Source organism: Lactuca serriola, chromosome 2 (assembly GCF_051521515.1).
Source record: "Lactuca serriola cultivar US96UC23 chromosome 2, Lser_US96UC23_V15, whole genome shotgun sequence".
Classification (NCBI taxonomy): Eukaryota; Viridiplantae; Streptophyta; class Magnoliopsida; order Asterales; family Asteraceae; genus Lactuca; species Lactuca serriola.
The window spans coordinates 137400953-137422198 of record NC_136409.1 but is presented as its reverse complement, the minus strand read 5'-3'; the positions used below and the strand labels follow the sequence as shown (position 1 = coordinate 137422198).

General features: G+C 37.8%; 1 protein-coding gene across 1 annotated transcript; it reads right to left on the bottom strand.

Moving 5' to 3' along the window:
- Nucleotides 1-9273: 9273 nt before the first annotated feature.
- Nucleotides 9274-15303, bottom strand: LOC145086844 (uncharacterized). The gene is made up of 8 exons (XM_079024680.1): nt 15087-15303; nt 14731-14977; nt 13763-14101; nt 13419-13678; nt 12252-12393; nt 11786-12157; nt 11303-11563; nt 9274-11011 (listed from the first exon to the last, which is right to left on the bottom strand). Exons 2-8 carry the CDS (start codon nt 14899-14901, stop codon nt 9524-9526), a joined length of 3033 nt encoding a protein of 1010 aa, XP_078880806.1. The 5' UTR covers nt 14902-14977; nt 15087-15303; the 3' UTR covers nt 9274-9523.
- Nucleotides 15304-21246: the final 5943 nt, after the last annotated feature.

Sequence of the window (21246 nt, the reverse complement as noted above, 5' to 3'; positions counted from 1 at the left end):
ACCAGAGTCTCCTGGAGGGAGAGCGAACATCATGTGTATACATCTATACGGGACTGACACTCCCGCACCCTGACTGCTAGCTACAGTCCGTGCCGGTAAGGCCCATGGGTGACATAATGTCACTAACTCTACACGTGACCTGGAGGGTCATCGGATACTCTATCGTCGATCAGCATGGTTACATACGAGTTCACATTCACCTCTTGTTTTAGACTTTGCTAGCTGTATCATTCATTCGATATTGTCTGGAGTCTGTGCTTCCTTGTGTTAGACTGAGCCAGGCGTATCATTCATTCGATACTCTCCTGGAGTCTATGTTTTCGTTTACTTTAGTTAGCAGTATTACTGCTGAGGTTTATATTATTTTCCCCTAGTATTTTTGCTTGTGATTTTCTCACAATTCCTTTATAGTCAAAACTATATTTTGATAATGATAGTATTTTGGGGAAATTACTCCTTAAAACATAAATCTGTCGAGTCTTGGTAAAAGACTGCTTTTAGTTAGAAAATATAGGAGTTTCTGGAAAGAACGCTAATACACCATAGATTCTAAACTACTATCTTTCATAAAGTTATTTTGAATAAAATGTGTAGTTATACAAATGTCACTAAATACTTATGAATTCACCGGCATTATAAAAATGCTGATACTCGCTTTCAAAATAACTTTTATTCTCAGGTCATCGATAGACAGGTACATCCCGGGAGCTTGTGTGAAGTCAACCTAGAAGCAAGAGGCATCTATACTATGTTCTGTAATTACTTTGATGTTTCTATGTAATGTAACCTATGTAAAATTATTACTATTAATGCAATGGTTGTTGTACTTTGTTTACTATACTGCATATGTTGTGATACTTGACATGACGTCCTCCACCCCAGAACGTATTCCGCCGTTCTCGGTTTTGGGGTGTGACATTAGCAAGGAAGTAACCTGCTACAAGTGTGGGAAAACGGGGCATTATGCCAATGAGTGCACCATCAACAAGAGGGTGTGCTACGAGTGCCATGAAGAAGGGCATATTGCTAAGGATTGCCCAAAGAAGAAAGATGCGGGAAGGCCCAACATACCACCAAAGCCGAAGGTGAGAGCCTTCCAGATGACGCTCGAGGCTGCAAAGGAGGTAGCAGACGTCGCTTCAGGTACCTTTCTTGTAAATGGTTTGCCTGCCAATATACTATTTGATTCTGGAGCCAACTACTCCTTTGTGTCGTGTAAATTTGGTAGAAAACTAGCATTACCTGTAGAAAAACTTGATAATGCCCTAATTGTAGAAGTTGTCAGTGACAAGTTTGTACCTGTTAGTAATCGTATTAAGAACATAGTCATCGACCTAAATGGAAACGAGTTCCACGAGGAGCTATTACACATAGAGTAAAACAGTTTCGACATCGTTTTGGGTATGGATTGGGTTAGCGCCAACGATGCTGAGATTCAATGCCGATAGAAGATAGTAAGGGTAAACCCACCCGGAAAGGAATCATTTATGGTGTACGGGGACAAATACAGAGTGAATTCTGGAATCATCTCCCTGATGAAAGCCAGGAAATGTTTGTCCAAAGGATGTGCATCGTACTTGGCATTTGTAATCAATGCTAAAAAGGAAAAGAAGGAGGTGCAGAACATACCGGTCGTATGTGATTATCTGAAAGTCTTTCCCGATGATCTTCCCAGATTACCACCTAATAGATAAGTGGAGTTTCGGATAGACTTGTTACCAGGGATGACACCAATAGCAAAAGCACCTTACCGATTAGCACCGACGGAGATGAAGGAGCTTATGACGCAACTTCAGGAGCTGTTGGACAACGGTTTCATTCGACCTAGTTCATCACCCTGGGGAGTTCCGGTGTTATTCGTGAAGAAAAATGAAGGGATCATGAGAATGTGTATAGACTACCGAGAGCTGAATAAGGCAACGATAAAGAACAAGTATCCATTACCGAGGATTGATGACATATTCGATCAGCTTCAAGGTTCGAGTTACTTCTCAAAGATCGATCTTAGGTCAGGATATCATCAGCTGAAGGTGAGAGAGCGGGATATTGAGAAGACCGCATTCAGAACTAAATATGGACACGACAAGTTCTTGATTATGTTATTTGGACTAACCAATGCTCCAGCAGCATTCATGGATTTGATGAACATGGTTTGTAAACCATTCCTCGATAAATCCGTGATAGTGTTCATCGACGACATTCTGATCTACTCGAAAAGCCAAGAGGAGCATGGGAAGCATCTACGAGAAGTATTAGAAGTGCTGAAGAAGGAGAAGCTTTATGCAAAGTTCTCCAAGTGTGATTTTTGGATCCGAGAAGTCCAATTCTTGGGTCATGTGGTTAACCAGGAGGGAATAATGGTTGACCCGAAAAAAATCAAAGTTGTAACGAAGTGGGAACGTCCAAAGAGTCCCACGGAGATTCGAAGCTTTCTAGGATTAGCCGGATATTACTGATGATTTATCCAAGGCTTTTCTTCGATAGCTGCTCCATTGACAGCGTTGACCCATAAAGGAGCTACATATACGTGGAGTGAGAAACACGATGACGCATTCGAGAAGCTAAAGAAGAATTTATGTGAAGCACCGATACTTTCTCTACCCAATGGATCTGAAGACTTTGCGGTCTATAGTGACGCATCTGGAGTCGGTTTGGGTTGTGTTCTGACGCAAAGAGAAAAGGTGATAGCATACGCATCTCGACAATTGAAGAGCACGAAAAGAACTACCCCACTCATGATCTGGAGTTGGCAGCTGTAGTATTTGCCTTAAAGATATGGAGGCATTACCTCTATGGCACGAAGTGCAAGCTTTTCACTGATCATAAGAGTCTCCAGTATCTCTTTAATCAGAAAGAATTGAACATGAGGCAACGACGTTGGCTAGAGTTACTCAAGGACAACGACTGTGAGATACTCTACCACCCCGGTAAAGCAAATGTTGCCACTGATGCTCTCAGTCGGAAAGTCAACCTTGAAAGGAAAAGGTCAAGAGCATTGAGAATTGAAGTCGTCTCAATAATTGTGGAAAGTATCAGGAAAGCTCAAGAAGAAGTTTAAGAGAAAAATGACCGAAAGGAAGAACGTTTGGGAAAAACGTTAGTGTTCGGTACAAACAGTCGAGGACTAAAGGTATTCCAAGAACGGATTTGGGAACCTAAGACGGGAGGAATAAGAGATCTTCCGACGATGAAGCTCGATGTTGCGAAGTATGTGGCCAAGTGTGTGACATGTGCGAGAGTTAAGGCACAACATCAGAAATTGTATGGGAGTTTAGAACCCTTACCTATACCCATGGGTAAATGGGAAGACATCACCATGGATTTTGTGACCAAACTACCCAGGACGAAGAGCGGTCACGACATGATTTGGGTGGTCGTAGATCGGTTCACTAAGAGTGCACACTTCATAGCAGCCAATGAGAAGTGGTCTATGGATAAGCTTACAAATGCTTACGTGAAGGACGTAGTAAGACTTCACAGTGTTACTCTTATGATTGTATCAGATCGTGATAGTCGTTTCATGTCGAGGTTTTGGAGGAGTCTACAAGAGGAATTGGGTACGAAATTATGTTTGAGTACGGCTTACCATCCACAGACTGATGGTCAGAGTGAAAGAACGATTCAAACATTGGAAGATATGCTAAGAGCATGTACCCTCGAGTTCCAAGGGAATTGGGACGAGCACTTACCTCTGGTAGAATTTTCCTACAACAATAGTTTTCACTCGAGCATCAAGATGGCGCCCTACCAAGCTTTGTACGGACAGAAGTGTCGTACGCCGTCTTGTTGGCTTGAAGCTAGAGAGAAGCAGTTTATGGGCCCCGAGATAGTCCATGAGACTCCTGAGAAGTTGAAAGCGATTAGGGAAAGGATGTTAGCAGCTTAGGATCGTCAGAAGAGCTATGATGACAAGAAAAGATGACCAATGACTTTTGAAGTTGGGGATTCAGTTTTGCTTAAAGTCTCACCGTGGAAGGGACTTATAAGATTTGGGAAACGAGGAAAGTTGAGTCCAAGGTTTATTGGACCGTTCAAATTTCTTCAAAAGATTGGGAACCAAGCTTACAAACTGGAATTTCCTGAAGAACTCGATGGTATTCATAACACTTTTCATGTGTGTTATTTGAGTAAATTCATAGGAGAAGTTCCCGACATAATTCCAATCTCAGAGTTAAGAATGGATGAGAATAAGAGGCTGATCGAAGAGCCTGAGGCAATTTTTGACCGTAAGACTAAGAAGTTACGACGCAAGATGGTCGACTTAGTGCTAGTCCGATGGAAACATTCGAATGGGCCGAATCTCACTTGGGAAACAGAAAGTGACATGATAAGTCGCTACCCACATATGTTTGCTGATGCATGATTCCGAGACGGAATCATCCTAAGGGGGAGAGAATTATAACGCCCGGGTTTCAGGGCTAAGCATTTTTGGACGATGTAATAGTCTAGTTCAACTATTGTAACTCTTTTTGAAGTAATAAAGATGAAATATTTGAATTCTATGTGAATTATGTGTATTTGTGTGCTTATTACTTTATTATAAATATATAGTTAATAAAGAATAAAAATAAGCGTCAAAATTAAAGTGTGAGATGAGTCCTATATCTTTACATAAAGTTGTAGTTGTCGAAACAAGGATTCTTGGGATATAAAGAACACCAAAATCCGAGTTATAACGAAGAAGTTATGGCCCGCCGACCGGCACAGCACCAGGAGACGTAAATAGTGAATTTACGATGGAGGACTTTTAGCCTTAGTGATATAAACCAAAGTTGTAGTATATGTTAAACCGAGAACATCCATAAAAAGAATGCCCAAATCTGAATTCGTATGAACAAGTTATGATTTTTCTAAGATTCGGCTTAGCAATGCATGGCCCGAAACTCGAATTTTAGTTCGAGCGGTTTTTGGCTTACGCGACCTAAATGAGAGTTGAAGATCTCATTAATAGGAACTCAATGGTAAAAAGACAGACGAAAACAGAGTCCGTATGTAGAAGTTATAAATTTTACGCGGACGTTTAACAGTATAATCTCCTTGTACTATTAAATTTAAGATCGGTCAAGAATTAGCCGACATAGTCAAAATGAAAGTTATAGATCTTATTTTTACCTACGCGTGGATATAAAGAACGTCAAAAACGGAGGTCGTATGTGAAAGTTACGGATTTTAGAAGTCGGAAGTGTGTTGTGCGAAAATGGGTGATGTAGCACAATCTTGGTCATTGCTTTCTCCCCAAGTCTTGCCACTAGATGGTGACATGTGGCACCAAGTTCAGCCAATTTTCACCCTATAAATAGAACCTCTCCCACCCTCATTTTCTTCACACCTTTCTCATTCTTTCTTCTCTTTACTCTCTCTCTAGCCCCGAACCCCCCCCCCCCCCCCCCCCCCGCCCGGAAAAGCCTAGGGACCTCCCTAGCACGAGGTGGAAGCCCCGGAGTGCTCGACGGCTCCGAGAAGAAGAGCTTTTCGGCTCGGGAACGCTGCTCCAAGCAAAGTTCGGTTTTCTATAAAACCCGTTGTAAGTGAGCTACGCCTACGCTATTTTTAATATATTGTTTATTTAATTATAGTAACATTATTAGGAACTTATAATAAGTACTTGGGCTATTATTATGGGTTATATAAGTATTGTTTGATGTTTATATAATAGTAACAATAGCTAGACTATTAATTAGTCTCGTCGAATAATAGACTAAACTCTAGTGGTAATAATACTAGGTTTCATCGAAGGAAATTATTTTTAAGAAGCGAAGCGATGTCTGAGTTCGACTTCGCCATCTTTTCAGGTGAGTGCATAGTTACTTTCAGCTTACACATCGATATGAAGTATTTTATATAAATTACGTGTTGTGTGTGCATATTATCTGTATACTTGCTATCTATGTTGGATGAACGATTTTATACATTTTTTTATATAAACTGTATATGTATTTTCTATCTACAAAATGTGTTGGGTAAAACATGGGTAGATGTAATAGTTGTTGTGTGACAAAATAAAATAATGAGAGGCATCGTTATAAATGTTATTGATGATCCAGTCATCTAGCGGAGTATAGATGACGACCATGGACTATTCTAGACAGTCCAGTGGAACACTAGCAGGCTCGCAACTTGTAGGTGTTTATTTGAACTGTGTGTTTATTTGAACTGTGTGCTCACCAGGTGTACTCCATCCCCCACATGGTTGCCTGAAGGACATTTATTGCTGAGGAATCCCCTTAGTAGTAGTGTCCATCCCGATGATAGTCCTTAGACTAGGTCCCTTGTGTTAGATGTTTTAGGGACGTAAAGTGAGGAAAACGAGAACGGGTAATCGGGTTTGTTTGGTTTGATAAAGTTAATAAACTTATTTATTGTGGGTTGAAAACCCTATGTGCTCACCAGGCTCCCAAGCCTGACCCACTCAGTTTCTTGTATTACAGGTAGTGGCGCATGAGCATAGATGTGATGTCTTGGGATGAGAGATTAAGGAATTATAGGCCTGTAAATACGGAATAATGTAGGAAGGCCTATGTTGTATTGTTTATGCTTATGATCTGCATCGAACATGACATCCCGAGTCTTTTTAATGAAATACATTTCTATGGAAATGCTTTTGATAAATCTTTATCATATTTTGTTTTGGGAAAAATTCCCCAACACTTTTATTTAAAAATGTTACTCTGGTTTTCAAACAAAGCATAAACAAAATCGGTCTTTTCTGGCCGTGAAAATGGGGATGTCACATTCATTCTTCTTCGGATTTAGGTAAACTGGGAAAATCTGGGATAATAGATTTTAAGTATATTATATTCCGGTAAATTGGTAGGAAAGTTTACCATAAAAATTATCGGTGAATAGTGTTTTTCCGGAAAAACTTGTCAGAGTTTCGCCGGTAAATGGGTTGGAAAGTTCACCAGAAAAATTATCGGTGAATAGTGTTTTGCCGGAAAATGTCATCGGATGAATAGTAATCTTGACCGGAGGAATAGTGAACTTGACTGGAAGCTGATTAGAAAAGTGGATGGAAAAATCATCGGCGGCTGTCGACAGCTTAATGGTGACCGGAGGCTGCTGTCGGCAGTAGGTCGATCTGAGGGTGTTCGTCGGAGGTCAGACCGGAAAAAGGGGAGGCGCAGATGGTTTTCTAGTGGTTCTCAGATCTCCAACTCGGCGAAGGAATGCGGCTGGTGGTGGCTCATGGCGGTTCTGGTGGCCAAAGGGAGAAAGAGATCGGTGGGATAGATAGAGATGAGAGAAAGGTGAATTTGTGAGAAATGAGGGAGCCCCTCTATTCTTTATATAGGATATGCAATCCAGATCCAACGATCTGAATCCAATCTTATTCGACGGTCTAAATTAAAGCCTAGTTTCCAACCTTATCCGAAGCAGGCAACAGGCGTTTCGTGAAATTTGAGTGGCGATGTATTCGTTTACGAACTCAAATAATAGATGATATTCTAAGACTAATGGTACGAACGATAGTCGTTAACTCAAACCGTAGCTATCCTAACGAAGCGAATGAAAGTTATAACCAGGTATTATTTAATTACAGTTACGCACTTTCTTTTCGTAAAAGAGTCGAGACGACGTACGGCGAGAAAGTTGGCTCCTAAATCAAATACTACATCAAAACTGATTTGTAATATATAACTAACTTTTCATTCAGAGACCCGGAACTGACCCCACACAGCGAAACATAAGGAAGAATGCAAACTTCTTTGCGAAAACAGGCGTTTAGCTGTCTCAACCCTATCCATAACGACTCAGGGTATTTTCCGAGCATAAAAAGTTAGGAGCATCATAATTTCCTAAATTAAACAAGATTCATAGGAAAATTGATCGAGAATCGAAATTCATATCCTAAGACACCCCATGACTCAACCGAAGGTCGTGATTTGACACATAACAAATTAACAAGCGTTTACCCATTACCTGGTTGTTTAATTTCTTAAAACAGTCGTATCTTTTGCATACAAACTTCGTATTGAACATTCTTTAAATTTCCGGACTCATGTGAATATGTACTGCGAGACTAGAGTGATTGTTTCACTTATAACCGTTTAATATGAATTTTCAGTTTTTCAGACGTATTACTAGGGTTACAATTTATGTTTTATGATTCGTTTGAGATTTTTCATCAATGGAAGTAAGATAATATTTCATATCTTATTTTAATTGTAATGAAACTATTTATTTTCTAAAAGATGCACTAAAACTCAATATGTCAAATTACAAAAAAGGTTCGCAGTGACTAGATAGTCTATAGTTTTAGACCTAAATTTTAAGATGTCACTATATAACTATATAAGTAGTTTTTTTTATACATGACATGATAGAGTTAACATGATATGATTGCAAAGTGTATGTTATCAAAGTTAATACTATATATTCTTTAAATTAAATAGTTTAAGTAATTGCATGAACTTTAAAGAAACTTTAGGCAAGTTCGAACAGAATTCTACCTATTTCGCCTTCTTTATTTTTTTTTTTTTATTATTTTTTTTACGGTGTAACTATCTTATCTGTTAAATGTAAATTCAAAGAAACGTCAAAGAAAATGATTAGAAAATTACCAACATATAATATTTCGACATTATCATTAACAATTGGAAATTGGAATATAAGGTTTAGAATTTGTTTTGATTCTTTACCACAATGAGTGTCAATGTGTCATAGAAAAACAATTTTTATTGTGAAAATCACTCCAACTAATTTAGGACAGCTAATGAAAAGTTGCTAAGGTATTTTTAAGCAAATTTTAAAAGTTCAAATTATTTATTATTTCATAATCATCATTTGGTGCTACTTGTTTTTTATTTGCAGATTTATTTTATTGTTTTTTGTCTTAAAGGTTAACTGCATAAAAAGATAGCCAAAAAGATAATCAGTTGTCAGTTTGTCATCCCAGCTAATCCCACTTAGCTGGGGATGGTAGTTTCAATATATTTATTATTAGTTTATTACAGTTTTATAGGTTATTATCGTTAATAAATTAATGCTAATAAATTAATATGAGTGTTTGAATGCACAAACACAAAATAGCTTTTCTCCTATTGTTAAATAAACATTTTTGTGTTCGATCAAATTCCATAAAAATCAAAAAAAAAATTCAGTACAACGGAAGAATATATTTCTATTATTTAATCGGTTAGACTTTGAATTTTTTAATAAAAAACTAATAAAACTTTTTGTAAACTGAATTTTCGTACTATATATAAGTTAATTAGCACATAAAATATGAATGAAAAAAAAAAGTTTCATATAACACCCGCTTAAAAACAGAGATTAAAGTAACAAACATTAAAATTTAAAATAACAAACTGTAAAAAAGGAAATGCACAATCAATTTTAAGCAAATGCTCCATTGCTATAGGAAAAGAACAAACCTCATACAGGCAAATCTCTCTCTATACCTTTACATCAAATAAAAAAATCAAACGAAAATACAACCAATCAAATTACACGATTCCAATTCCGATTCCGACTCCATAGTTGTTCTTGTGGTTTTGTTACACGATTCCATTCCAACATCAAATTAGAACGAAAACCGTATTCCATTACTCGCTGCAAATAAATTATACTCTTCAACTTCAACAACATCCTTTCCACAAGCATAACCATCTCCCAATCCCTTCAAACCAACACCGGAATCAATCTCAACCGACCCGTTCGAAACATCCACCGGCCCACCAAAATGGAATAGCGAAAACTCCGTATTACCCTTCATTGTTTTCTCACAATTCCCATTTTGCCCTCCTTTGATGGGAGGAGATGCTGTTTCAATTTCAATCACCTTGTTGACATGTGGGACCGATTGGTACATTGGATGTTGACTGTGGTTAACTAACGGTGGAGCCAAAGGACTATAAGGAAGGAATTGCGAATTCCCATTCCAATTGTACCCGATTGGACTCGGGAATAGGTAGTGGTTTGGATGTGGCGGTGGGAATGGCATTGGCATCAATCCATTGGCGGCAGATGTCACCCAAGGCACCGGACTTTGATGGTAATAACCCACGGAAGGAGGTTGAAACACCGGAAAGTGGATTCCTTGAGGTTGTAATGGAGGTTGACTAACCGGAATGGAATCTGTAATTCCGTTGTTATTTTCATTTGGTAATTCCTTTGTGTTTAGTGGGGTTTCTTTGACTACAATTACATCTTCTGAATCCGATGTAGACGAGGATTCTAAATTTTGGGTGGTAGATGAAACCGAAGTATTCCCATCTCCTTCGCTTAGACAGGATGAACTATCGGAATTGGAATTGCTAATTGTTGTATCAACTTCTGTATTTTTTGATTCCTTCAAATCGTTGTCCTCGGTGTTTAGCGTATTTTCGTTTGATAAATCAGGGTTCACAGGGTCAGTTTTGAAAGTAGGAGGGGTGTAAGTGTATCTTTTCTGTGTTTCCATAGGTTCCCATGTTTTCTTCACACATTGTGAATCTCTGTTGGTTTTATCATGAACATATTCCGATTTAGGTCTGTAATCGGTTTGGTAACAATTACAACCATGAGGGGCATATCTGTCATTTGACTTGTTATGAGAACAATGTAACCTTGATCCATTAGACCTTATGGTGACCCGGGGACTGTTGTTTCTTAACAGTCTGTTATTTTCAGATACCACTGGATATCGTCCTCTGTCAGACCACTGTAAGGATTGATCCCAGAATTTTGATTTCCTCCGAGGATGTAGAATGTCGGAATCAGGATTCCGATCATGGTTTGAAATTGAATTCTGCTCCTCCGGAATGTAACCTTCTGATAGCACAGAATCTTGTTCTGATTTGCATTGCAAATTTACGGTGTCATTGGCATGTGTTGGCTCCTCTTCTTCCTCATGGGGAATGGAAACAGGGATTACTTGATTCCGTTGACAATTCTCTCTTTCCTTTTCTAATTCCTTATTCCGGAGTCTCTCTTTCCTACGAAGTTTCTTTTCCTTTTCTTTTGCTCTTCTTCGCTCCTTTCTTTCTTCTTCATCTCTCTTTTCCTTCTCTTCTTCTTCAAGGAGTTTAAACTACACAAACAAGAGTTGTAAAATCCACCATACATGAATTGTGCTTCCTAAAAAGATGTATTTGGAATGGAATAGAACATTCTTGAAAGGAGTCTGAGATTCCTTTCATTTTGTTAATTTGACACATTTTTATTATAATTTTTTAATGACACAAATCTTTTCTAAGAACTTGATGATTTAATTCATTTCATTCCTACAGTCAAACTAAACATGATCACGGAATGTAATGGCTCTTTGTGATTCCATTCCATCGAACCAAATAAGAGAAATGGTGGGAGGTAAAGGTTTTACCTGTTTTTCCAAGGTGATGATGTCTTTGCATGCGACAAGAACACGTTCTTCCAACAATTTTAGTGCAAGAGATACAAAAATGCTATGTGCATTTTGACGTGCAGTGCCTTCTCTAAAAGCCTTTTCAACTTGTTCCTTGAAAATAACAGTTGCAGCATCCAATAGAAATTCCCGTGCAAGTTCGGGGCTTTTCGCGTGTTTTTGAGGTCGGGAACATTCTCCATCCATCTCAATTCCATCGTTGTCCATGGAATCATCATCCTGAAATCATTGTATGATGGAATCAAGAAAAAGAATGGAATTGTCCATTCCATTGGAATGAGAGAAAAAAAGTTGTTTGTTTTGTTTGATGGAATGGGTTGTATTATTCTTGAAGCAATGTGGCATAACTTTCTTTTAACTTATTGTTTGTTTAATAGTGAAAAAAAATATAAATTTTATTATAATATATTTGGGGTTTAATGGGATTTCAATATTTCATACCTCTTCTTCCTCGGCCTCTTCTGCATGCTCAAAGAACCTCCTAATGCTTTCACCTCTTGTAATTGTAACAAAACCATCTCCAACAACAAGTCTACAATGCACACATTGTTGACCTTTCAAAGCATGAGCTTTGACCGAAAGCTCACTGTATCTTCCATCTTTTTTCCATGCCCTTAAAGTGATATAGCATGCATGTAAACCTTCAAGGTCAAGACCATTGACTTGAACCCTTACATTCAAACCAACATTTTCAAACTCTAGTATATCCGATTTTCCTTCTGCAGTTCCAACAGCCCATTCGTAGTGATGATACGTTCCTGCTGAGTCAGCATAAGTTTGATGCCAATCAGCTCGGATTGTGTCTCTTGTTACCTGCATTGTCCAATTTAGTTACAAAATTTGGATTTTAATCATTTTACTAAAAAAGTTTTAAAAGATTTGGTGATTTGTGGGAAAACAAACAGACCTCGTATTGGAAACTTGTATCAGCCACACAAAAAAAGGAAGTGCAATGAGGTTCTTTTCTCATTCGTTTTAATTCTTTTAGCTCTTTGAATTCACGAATAACGTTCTTTCTGCAATCTCTACAGAATCTCTTGCTATCAAACCTGTAACATAAGATTAGGGGTAATTGGGAGTAAAAAAAAAATACTAAAAGAGTTGATGGAAGGAACTGTTAGGGTCTATTTGTTTGGATGGAATGGAATGACAAAAGACTGGAATGACAAAGGTAATGAAATGAGTCATTACATTCCATGATCATGTTTGGTTGGCTTTTAGGAATGTAATGAATTGTAATATGTAAATATAAGGTATAGTTAGAATACTATTCTATATGTTATAAGATTTATTATATAGATAAATACAAGGTATAGTTAAAACACTGTTTTATATGTTATTTTATTATAGTTACAGGATTTATCATATACAAAACTAAGAAATAAAACATAACAAGAGCTCATATTATACTAGTTATTTTTAGAAAATAGAATTATACTTTAATTAAGAGTATGAAATTCTCAAAAACAATCGTGTCATTAGAATTTTTATGACAGAAATGGGTTATATTACAACTTTTCATTCGATTCCACAATGGAATGAAAAATACATTCCTGCCTAAGGAATGAAGATTAACAAAATGAAAGGAATCAGCAGAAAAGGTTCATTCCATTCCATCACGCAAAACAAACAACTATTTTTCATTGCAACCATTCCATTCCTTCTCTGATTTTCTCATACCAAACACTACCTTAGGCGTGAAGCCTTTATCTTTGTTGTGAATCCCCACAAATCTTAGTATGTCTATTGATGTGAAGCCTTAGAAACCTAGTTCACTTTATTGTTTTTCTAATTCCTAGCAGTTTTTAGGGCTTTGGTTATCAAACCCTTAGCTAGGGTACCCTACATTACTAAAAGAAAACCCTGAATATATAATACAGCTGATGCGCTTCTAGGCCTATAAAGATGAATGGACTTAAACCTAGCAGAATAATAATCCTAACCTAATTGTAAATATTCCACTTCTTGACATTAAACAGCCATCTTGTAAACTTTTAGTTTGTTTCATTAGCAAATACTTAATCCACTAGTGTACTTCAATTGCCAAGAGATGTTAGTAGGAATAGGAACATACCTGTACATTAGGCGTTCCATAAAATCTTCCTCCTTCATCTTTAGAAGAGAATGTCCTGTCTCTTCTCCCAATGCAGACCAAAAGTCAACCAAAGTGTCAACAGAAAGTCTAGCAGTATGTAAGGCACATGTTTCGCGGGTCCCATGACCTCTCCCATACCCCACCATTCCTTGGCTGATCCACCCTCGACCTCCACCACCACATGCATCAGGATAGAGTAATTCACGCTCCCTTTCCCTTGCTCTTGCACTACCAAACACCTGATTGAGTAAAAATGTGAGATACAATACAAGAGATTAAAAAAGAAGTAACGTTAACAATTAAATAATTGTAGAATGGTGTACATTTTGTAGCCCCTTGAGAGATTTTGAATATAAATAGCAATCCAAGAGGGTAAGTGTCCCATCACGAGTTGTAGTTAAGCCTCCCCAAGGGTGGACAGCTGGATCTTGAATGTCATCATCACAATCATCTTCATTGTTTCTATTGTTTGAGGTTCTGCATCCATTAACTATTGCATCCTGCTGTGAAGACTTCCCATACATGACAATTTGTAAAAAACCTTCCAGCAGTAGCCCATTGCATCTGGAGCAATACATGTTTTTTCTAGCTTGTTCGAAAAGAGTCTGCTTATCAACTCTCAGAAGCTTTTGCCTAGCTTGTGGTGACAACCCATTCCAAAACTACAATAGATACAGAAATGAGAAATCTGATCACTAACAAGTTCCAACTAATTATACTTCTCAGCATAAAGGAAGTTTTTTGTACTTGATTGATATTAGATCACCCCAAAATAATGAACTTTATTACAGGTAATATACTGCATTATAAGTTATAACTATGACTGAGTTGTTTAAATTTATCATGTATGTAATCTTGAACTATGTCAAGATACTTTTGATCAAAGAAAATGTTGAGCCTCAAGCTTGCTTTATCAAACAGAACAAAATCATGTCAAGTCTGACATATTTTGCAGTTTTGATGTTTAGCAGCACTTGTCACAACAGCCATTTTAACTGCCTCCACCACTAGCATACCCATACACATTATCAATGCCCTTCCTTGACATAAAAGTTGTTTACACTAGTTACATGTTGAAACTATCTAATTAAACATGAGAAGCATTCTCAAGAGTCAAGACTATGAATCTAAGTAAACACAGAAATCATAATAACCAAGTGACAATATTAATAAGGTCCAAAATTAAGCTCTAAGTTGTTCTAAGGAAATGCCAAATAATTTATTAAAATGATACATAGATGAACAAATAAATTTACACCTAAAATAACAAAATTAAATCAAAATTAAGAACCTTCTGGAGTTGATTGCAACTAACATCATTCCGATGCTTAGACCAGAATCCACTCGACGAAACTGATCCATTTGACGACAACGAGTAAGACGTCGTCGTATCGCCATCGCCGCCACTAAATTGGCAATCACACGCTAATTCCGGCATCGTTTTCCTTAACCTCACGCACATTCCTTCCTCAAATTCTCCATTTACCGAATCCAGTCTCCGATTAAATACAAAACTTCTTCACAGAATTAAAAACAATCTGATCCAGAAAAATTGATAGAAGAAAGGAAATATTAAATTTGGTTAGATTAAATCGTTTAATTGATGTGAGATTTCAATCTGAATTATTCGAGATTATTGATGTGTACCTGAAGAAATGATTTGTTGGAAGGATCTCTAAGAATTTATTAGAGAGCGAGAAAGAAGCAAATGGACGCAGGGAATTTCGATGAGATTTAGTTGTGTGCGTATATATTGATATCGTTGTATGTGGAGAGAGAGAGAGAGAGAGAGAGAGAGAGAGAGAGAGAGAGAGAGAGGGAGTTGTGACCTGTGTGGCTTGAGCAGGGGTGCACGGTAAGACGGAGGAGGCACTGTTATGTTATCATTATATATTCATTTATTTATATTTATATATTTATATATAGAGTAAATTACAGGAATGGTCCCTATGGTTTGGGTTAATTTGCGCGTTTGGTTTCTAACTTATTTTTTTAACTTGAAAAGTCTCTATTGTTTGTTTTTATTACTCGCTTGGTCCCTTTTTTACCTAAAAAACTATGATTTAAATAGAGAAAAATGGTGAGATGGGTAAGGCAAGTTAAGGGTGTGGGGTTGGGGTGTGTTTATTTAAATAAATTGAAAAATCAATGGCAAAATAGTTGTTTAGGTAAGATAGGGACCAAACATGTAATAAAAAAAACAATAAGAATCTTCCAAATTAAAAAAATAAGTTAAAAACAAAACACGCAAATTACCTTAAACTATATGGACCATTTGTTTAATTTATTCTTATATATAAATTTGATAAGTACAAAAATTACAATCGAATTCGCTCATTTATATTATTGTATTTTTTTTCTGCTCGTTTACTTAATTAATGGTTTTTAATAAGAAATATTAAATAATGCACACCTACTTTTATTTATGTATGCCAATAATAAAGTAATAACTAAAAGTTTGTTTATGTTTTTTTTTAATCTACAAAGCATAATTTAACATGTTAAACCCATAAAATGATATTTATCTTATTATTAAGATAAATGTATATCTTGCCAGTAATATTTTAACAAGGTCTTAACCATCCAAGTAGGGGCACACGACAAGGGTCTATTTCTATAGGAACCGATTTGTATATAATAATTTTTTTTATACACAATAATATATGTTTTAAAATGTTGTATTGTAAAACTATATAAAACATAAATTGTTGTATACGGAAAAAAAAAATTATACACGAAGTATTACCTATTTTTTAAAAAATTTTACAAAACCCCTTTAAAATTTAGCGCTCTTTCACAGCCATTTCTAAATCCATGGGATCCCTATAAAGAGGTTTTTGAAATGAAAATAATATGTATTTTTATTAGTATTCAACATATGTAGTGGGATTTTTTTAATTAATTTGATATATCGGGACATTATTTTTAACTATTTAAATGACCTATTTCATATTTAACATTGAAATCACAAGTTTAATAGTTTATATTATATAAGAAGTACAGTGAACCAAATGACTACAAAACTAACAGTTGTTTGATATAATATTAATGTAAAATGGTTACCTATTTTATCATGTGTAAAAGCTGCCATTATTTCGACAATATGACAACACTATTCTCCGTCTTGTAGGGTAGAACATGGCAACATTTTTTGGTAATAAGTTAATAGAAAATAGACAAAATCACAAAATTATAGAAATAGTCCTTATGGTTTTCAAATTTTTTTAGATAAGTTCCAAAAAATGGTTTATCTGTAAAAATGGTTCTTTTTTGATGTTTAAGTTGTGGATTTGGTCCCTAAAACTAATATATGTTAATTAATCTACTCTGTTAAATTTGCTCAAATGATTGTTTTGCCCTTCATTATATATTTTCAGTTTATAGCCAAAGTTTGATTGAATTAAAGCTCTTCCACCGCCATTGAAAATCAATATCATTCTAAAAGTCTTCAACCACTTTCGCAGCAACATAAATCACATGTAAGAAGATAGTTGGATACAATTCAAAAGCTAAAGAAGTAATTTTGACCAGAAGTCCAAACCACATATCTAATCCCTAGTAAGCATCTAGAACCATAAAGTCACTGACTTGGTGACTTTGCATGCCCCAAAATGATCCAACTTCAAGATATAGCACTTTACTATCACTAAATGGACATAATATCATGCATGGGTGATTCTAAACCCTAAAGGTACCAACTTTATGGACTTTAAACGTCAAAAACATCAAGAGTGGCAATTCATAGCTCCTGGAGTGGTGCCAAACCACTAGATCTCATTCATGGTGCCAAAAGGGTCCAAAACTCATATAAACTAGATCTTAGTTTTTAATAAACAAGATCATAGCTTTTTACCTCAAACAAGCTGGAAATTGAGTAAAGAATCAAGATCCACAAGCTCTTCCTTGATCAACAACCTTGCACCAAACTCCTTCTTCTTGATAATGAACCAAAACACACCAAGAAGCATACAATGAGCTCAAAAACACAATGGAAGGTCTAGGGTTTCGAAATGAGGCTATAAGGTCAGTGGATGCTGAGAAAATGAGGGTAACATGAGCCATAAGTGTGATTATACAGCGTCCAACCCCATAAATTAGGGTTTCACTAAATAGTACGTACGCCCCGTGTACATATGCGTACGCCCTGTATACATATACGTACGCCCCGCGTACGTGTCCGAAGTCCCGACCAAGCCACTCATCAGTACGCTAAGCGTACCATGTGGTACGCCCCGCGTACTACCCAAGGACTAAATGTGCAACATTTCAACAATGAAGGGCATTAATGAAACATACCAGGATCCAAGTGTTACATAGAAATCCCTGCCTCTTTCACCGCTACATGTGAATGATGCATATTTTGCCAAGTAAGCAAGAACCGCATACATCATCTGACTCTAAGTCAAATGATTCTAATATCCTATCATATTAGAGTTTGGAAATATGTTTCTTGTTTATAAGGACAAGACGATAATGCCGCAAACATGATTTATCCAATACTCATTTAGAGGAATCAACATTTAATATTATATTATTATATTTGCCAACACAAACAACACTTTTATATATGTCATTGCAAGGACTATCTTTGAAAATAAAACAATCATTTTTATAAACTAAAATATCACCATTGTTATTATCAAAATAAAAATGAAATCCATCATTGAACAAAGCATAAAATGAAATAATGTTTCGATCTACATGAGGCGGTTAGCAACAATATAATAAACTAACAGAAACATCATTATTAAGCATGGTGTGACATCCTCATTTTCACGGCCCGAAAATACATTTTTCTTTATGCTTATTTTAAAACAGGGTATTCTTTATAAATGCGGAATTTTGTCCCATAAAAAGTATTTTCGAAAAAAACGTTTTTTATTGATTATTAAAAACATGGGATCTCGTAACTGATATAAAAAACATAAGCATAAACATAGTTATTACATGCCTTACAACATATTATTATACTCATGGCCTACATCTCCTTGAATCTGTCATCAGATCCAAATGTAACAACCGAAATTTCAAAACAATTAAAACTTTTCAAAACCACCCATTTTAATAACGTTGTTACAAAAAGGTTTTCAATACATTATTTAACAGAGTATTTTCCCAGGTTCATATCATAAAACACCAACGCGAGGAACGGTACGATCACGCCTTTGCCTTGCCACAGACTCCTGAGAACCTGAAAACATAAAACCACAACTGTAAGTCCGAAAGCTTAGTGAGATACCCCCAAAATACCAACCACATATACGCCCTTCCAGGCCACGACTTTCCGGTCCAATTCATATTGCCTTCCGGCCCATAACACATCGCCTTTCGGCCCATAACATATCGCCTTCCGGCCCATAGCATAAAATGCATACATAACATAACAGATCATAGAACGACCATGCATACCAGGTCACACCTCCGACCAAGCAGCCATACACATAACATATAATCATATAACAGTTCACAGTCAGTAATCGATTAGCAGATCACATAACATATCATTACCCAAACCAAGATACCGACCTAACCGGTCACTAGCATAATCATCACCCTACGAATCAGTCAACATACTAATTGCACACATACGACTTTCCAGGCCATGACCTTCCGGTCCACATAGTAATGCCTTCCGGCCCACAACATGTATTGTCTTCCGGCCCACAACATATAACGCCTTCCGGCCTATAACATAATGCCTTCCGGCCCATATCATAACAACTGAAAACTACCCGGATTTCCATCCGATAAAAAGGTTGGCCTTGGTGCCATAAACCCTATCGATATAGTGAGGATAACTCACCTCGAAACTGCCGACAGAACAGATAACCCAAGCTGCTCCGATCACTGATACGATCTTCTCCTTTGGACATCCACCAATGCACTGAACTCAAACAATAATCAATAATTACCAAAATACCCCTGGAAACCACTGGTCAACCCTTGGTCAAAGACAAGGTCAAAGTCAACCCCTGCCTGACCCTACTCACCGAGTCAACCCGATGACTCGCCGAGTTCCCATTCTCAGAACTTCACTCAATCCGCGACGTAACTCGCCGAGTCACCCCGAGACTCACCGAGTCCCACAACTTTTGAGTCCTCTCGCACACAACTCACCGAGTCATCCCTTGACTCACCGATTCTCGACTCAACCAGAGAATATCGGAACTCTTCGACAAGACTCGCCGAGTCCAAGAACAGACTCGCCGAGTCTATGGCTATCTACAACCTACTCGCCGAGTTGTTCATACAACTCGCCGAGTCCAAGGCCATCTTCATCTGACTCGCCGAGTTGTTCTTCCAACTCGTCGAGTCCCAGCTCATCTTCAAACAACTCGTCGAGTTCACCCATGTGACTCGCCGAGTACCACCGATCTGAATCCATACAGAAGCATTCCAGACCATGCACTTGATCCAAAACATAAATCTAGCCTCCTACAACTCATCCATCACGTAAAGTGGCAAACTTTACGTGAATCCAAAGAGATCTAGGCCTTATCCACTTTATAGCTAGGGTTTGGGACATGATGGCTTCACTAAGCACCCAAACACAGGAACTTTCATGCTCTCTGATTCTTCTCTACTCCAGATCTGAGGTAGCAACCTCATATCTAACCTCTAGACTTCCAATTGCATCCATAGGCAAGATCCCACAAACCCCAAAATGAAGAAACAACATACAATCAGACCAAGAACGAGATATTACCTTCAATGGACGCCTCAACTACAAAGAAATTCGAATCCAAGCAAAGCCCCTTGCTCCAAGCCTTCAATCTCCCAAATTCCTCCAATAATTACTTCTCCAAGCTCCAATCCACTCAACAATGGTGCCTCTCCGCGATTTAGGGTTTTCTGGGGCTCAAGGGGTGATAAAGAGGCTGGGAGGAAAACATAATGTTCTTTATATAGGGCTCAACCCCGAGAATTAGGGTTTTCTCCAGTCAGCGCCTACTCGCCGAGTCCTCCTCACCGACTCGCCGAGTCGGCTACTTAGTATGCGACCCAGTCGCGACTCTACTCGTCGAGTCCATCCATGGACTCGCCGAGTCACTCTTTCACAACTTACTCTTTTATTCCTTCAACTCTACTCTTGATATTTCGGGATGTTACAATTCTCCCCCACTTAAATTAGGCTTCGCCCTCGAAGCCTACAACAACTCAACTCCAAGGATACTCCCACAATGCTCCACCTGGCCTTAATCGGACCAGGTCCCTCAAGGCATACTTATCGAAACTCGAACACACTTTCCCCTCCTTCATGGTGTCCTGACCACCGTCTCGAACCGGGCACCGACTGTACCCCTGATCATCACTCTCAATAACCGAGAATTGCCCAAGATGCATCACTGCCCCAAATCTCAAAAATCACTCGACCCATAAGGGTTAGAAAACCATGAGCCATCGGATCCCCGATCCGAATCCCACTTTATCCAATCTGGGACGACTGAGAGACCCACTCTCATCTCGGAGCAACCCTCACGAGTTCTCCCCTTGCAACCGCATACACTTGCTGAACTAGCTCTAACACCCACAGGTTGGGAAAACCTGATACACTGATAATACCCTCAATCATCCCCCAGGACGAATCACTAACATACACCCCATACCCTGATCCGAATCACTCTGAGAGTTCAAGACTCCCTCTCTCCCTGCATCCCTTCCGAGCCTCTTGGCTCTACACTTGCGGATTTCCCCTCCGCGGCCTCAGCAGACATTCCAAACCGGATGAGCTTCTAATCCACTGCCGCAAACACGCTGCTCAATGACCATACTCGAATTGCTCTAATCATAACTCTGCTCTACCGCT